At 56.2% G+C, this 3,704-nt stretch overlaps 1 protein-coding gene across 1 annotated transcript; it reads right to left on the bottom strand.

The window, feature by feature from the left end:
- Window positions 1-1,999: 1,999 nt before the first annotated feature.
- LOC125520394 (uncharacterized) lies at window positions 2,000-3,469 on the bottom strand. Its single transcript, XM_048685315.2, has one exon. The coding sequence runs from the start codon at window positions 3,411-3,413 to the stop codon at window positions 2,271-2,273; it is 1,143 nt and encodes a 380-aa protein (XP_048541272.2). The 5' UTR covers window positions 3,414-3,469; the 3' UTR covers window positions 2,000-2,270.
- Window positions 3,470-3,704: the final 235 nt, after the last annotated feature.

The following is a 3,704-nucleotide window of genomic DNA, read 5'->3' as shown; positions in this document are numbered from 1 at the left end:
AACGTCGTCGACCTGGCCACTGGCGAGCGTGCATAGCTCTCCGCTGGAGCATCCACGCTGCCCTCCATCTATTTCCTATACCCATCTTGAACATCACACTCGCCGCTCGCTGGGTCGCCATAGTGTAACATGCACGCGCGCACTGGCACTCCCGTGAGCGCACGCTCTCATCCCGCCCGTCGTTCTCCTTACTCTTGATGCCGCGCTGGCTTGAGCAGGTTGTCATGGCCGCCTCCCATTGCAACTTTGCGGACGTCGGCACGCGCGGCGAGAGCGACCGCGGGCATGCAAATTTTTCAGTATCCGCAACAACGTCGACGAGCACAGAGCTCCTTCTCTTCCCGGGGTGTCCTGTGTGTGCGGGGGCGCTGCAGTAGCGTGGCACTGGTGGATGCGATATTACGGACGTGGTGCTGCAGCTGTGTGCATGCGCGCACCGTGGCGGCGCTAGCACGCTCTATAGAGCTCGCCTTGTCATCGACTAGAGAGAGAGAGAGAGGAGAAGAAAAGAAGGTCACGGCCTCACGAGGTGCATAGCAGGAGATATGCGCGTCCACGACGAGGAAGACGAGGCGCGGAGCAGCTGTGCCGAACGGTCCTTTTCATGTGCGTGGTGGCATCCGTGCCGGCATCTTCGTCCCATCAGCGTCATGTTCCCTTCCGCTTAGTCTTAACGAACAACAATTGCTCGCCGGCAAGGCCCCCAACGCCCGCTCCTCGAGTCGGGATACCGTGTCGTCGGCCACGCACGTCATCAGGCTTGGAAACGCCCAGGAACTCGTCTGCGATGGCGTCAGACAGCCGAGCCGACCCCGTCCGACACGCTCATCAGGGCCTCGTCCGGAGGCGAGCCCACGATCCATTGGGGAGTGAACTTGTGAGGAAGAGATACTAGGGAAAGAGATGCATATGACAAGTGGGCCTATGTTGTAAGTGACTGTAGAGATCAATCCCGGCTGGGATCAGGTCTTTCCTATTCCATCAAATAAGATTTTACTTATACAAGGTCGGGATTGACCGGGATTTGTAAGTACAGGGTACCAATTTCAGGGAAATGAAAGTGAGAGTTTATTTACGTCGGCGTCTACGATCTCAGGGTTTATTTCAGACTTTACTAAAATTGAACGGGGGAGTGGTCCAAAATTCCAGTGCATTTCCAAGCACGGCTATTGCTCAGATCTTGAGCCGGTAGTAAAGAGCAGTAGTACGAAACGATAAGCTGTCAAAGTTCACCAAAGGAAAAAAGCCCTGTCTGTGGGCTGTGCACTTGTGCAGTCTGACCATCTCTAGCTTCAAATAGTTTTTCGTGTGTTCATGCAACACGACAGGAGCAGCTGCACTGGTCACTGTGCTGTGTTGGTCAAGGAACAGGACAAGGTACCCGGAAGCAAGGCCTGAAAACTGGTGGAAGTAATTACATAGGGGCCAAAATCACATTCCGGTGATTATGCAGCACGAGTTTACAGGTTCATATACCATTATCATATCCATACGTTCATGTTAAGTTTGTTGTCGGCATGTGCTGTTCGCAACTGGGGGAGCAAATTACAAGTCTAAAATAGTGGCAAAATTCAAAATTTTCAAAACCGAGCTCCATGGAGCTCGGCCTCCAAAGACAATATCCGAAAAAAAAATACACACTTCTCACAGGCTCTCAGCATTGCCCTTGCTTTCGGCAGCGCCAAGTGCTGCCATGCAAAAAAAAAGTGCTTGTAGCTTAACAGTCCAAACTTCATAGTAGCAGCACACGCTCATGGAAATCACTGGCAAACGAAAAAAAGGAAAATTAAGGGGAATGGAGGAGGATTCTCTCCATTACACGATCGGCAGTGCATTTATCTTCTTCCGTACCCAACCTATAGTACAAGTTTTTTTTAAAAAAAAATTATACTACCTCCGTCTCGGTGAATAAGTCATTCGCGTAGTTCTAGATTGATGATTTAATTATTTAAATATGTATTATATGTGAAAAAAAATATATATTTAAAAACTACATCCATGTAGAAATTTAGTGATATACTTTTCATGACATATAACACATATTTAATTCCTTAAATCGATGACCTAAAACTACGCGAATGACTTATTCACCTAAACGGAGGTAGTAGTAAAAGTTAAGCACACAGTTGGCACTTGGACCTCGGTACACGGCTACCGGGCTACGGTACATCATCAGCACAGTATATCACACACGCACGGGCGCCACGGTAGTAAAAATCACCCGAAGTCGGGTCGACGCGATCGGATGGCTCTGGCGATCCACCTCTCGTTCACGTGCACTTGCCGAGCGGGGCCCCGCAGAGGCAGCTGTTGCTGGCGAAGGACTCGGCGGCGAGGTGGTCGAACGGCGGGCCCGCCGGGATGGTGCCGCACAGCCGGTTGTGGCTGAGGTCCAGGTGCCCCACGTACGCCGCCGACGCCAGGGACCGCGGCACGCCGCCGGTCAGCCGGTTCCGCGACAGGTCCAGCACGATGAAGTAGGACCTGCCCGTGAACGCGTCCGGGATGGGGCCCTCCACGGCGTTCCGGCTCAGGTTCACGATCGCGAGCCCCTTCTCCGCCAGCACCTTCGCCGGGATCCGCCCGGAGATGCGGTTGCCGCCGAGGTGCAGCGACGTGAGCACGCCGCTGCCCGACGACCCGAGGCTGTCCGGGACGGCGCCCGTGAGACGGTTCTCGGAGAGGTCCAGGTCCGCGAGCCGGGTGAGGGACCCGATGGACGGAGGGATGGGCCCCGACAGCCGGTTCCGGCTGAGCAGCGCGCGGCTCAGCGTGGCGAGGTTGCCGATGTTGGCTGGGATACTGCCGGTGAGCTGGTTGTTGGCGAGGTCGAGGTGCTTGATGGATGCGAGGGAGGCGAGGGAGCTGGGGATGGCGCCGGAGAGGAGGTTGTCGGCGAGGTTGAGCACGATGAGGCGGGAGAGGCTGCCGATGGACGGCGGGATCTCGCCCGTGAGGCGGTTGGCGGGGAGCTCGAGGATACGGAGGTTGGGAAGAGAGGTGGCGACGCAGGACGGGATGGGCCCGGATATCTGCTTCCAGTCGGCGAGGATGAGGGAGGACAGGGCGTCGAGGTGGCAGACGTGGTCGGAGATGTAGCCGGACATGACGCCCGAGGCGGGGTGGCCGTCGGGGGCCATCACGGCGTCCTCGGCTTCGCCGCGGAGGGTCAGGTCGGCCACGCGGCCGCTCGTGGGGTCGCAGCTCACGCCGTACCAGTTGGCGCAGCAATCCGCGCCCTTCCACGTCGAGAAGACGCCGAGGTGCGCCTCCGACAGCGCCGCGCGGATCGACAGCAGCGCGTCCCGGTCGGACTCCGAGCACGCCGGGCCGGCTGTGGTGGCGGAGACGAACACGGCGAGGATGGCGATGGCGAGGAGCGGCGTTGCCGGTATTGGAGCGGGAGACGCCATGGCTTTGTCTCGAGTGGAGTGGAGTGGACACCTGCTGAGTGGAGTGAGCTCGCACAGCAAAGCTTTTAGTAGAGGCTGGGGGAGTGTTCAAAATGGCCGTTTTACCCTCGGGCAAGCGCGTTCATAGTGAATTTTTTGGGGAACCGCGTTCATCATGCATTTACCCATCGAGTGAAAAATGCTTTGTAATTTGTGAATGCCACGTGTCATCCATCAGAACCGGTCTCACCTGCTAATCGTGAGACCTGGTCTCATATAATTTTTTTCCCTACTACTACGGTCTACTGCACC

The sequence above is a fragment of the Triticum urartu genome, chromosome 7A (genome assembly GCF_056163025.1).
Source record: "Triticum urartu cultivar PI428250 chromosome 7A, HENAU_Tu73, whole genome shotgun sequence".
NCBI lineage: Eukaryota > Viridiplantae > Streptophyta > Magnoliopsida > Poales > Poaceae > Triticum > Triticum urartu.
The sequence above is the reverse complement of the archived record's forward strand: the minus strand, read 5'-3'. Positions and strand labels throughout refer to the sequence as shown.

Excerpts from the sequence above, each read along its gene's own strand:
- LOC125520394 (XM_048685315.2), bottom strand. The coding sequence starts at position 3,413 with ATGGCGTCTCCCGCTCCAATACCGGCAACGCCGCTCCTCGCCATCGCC.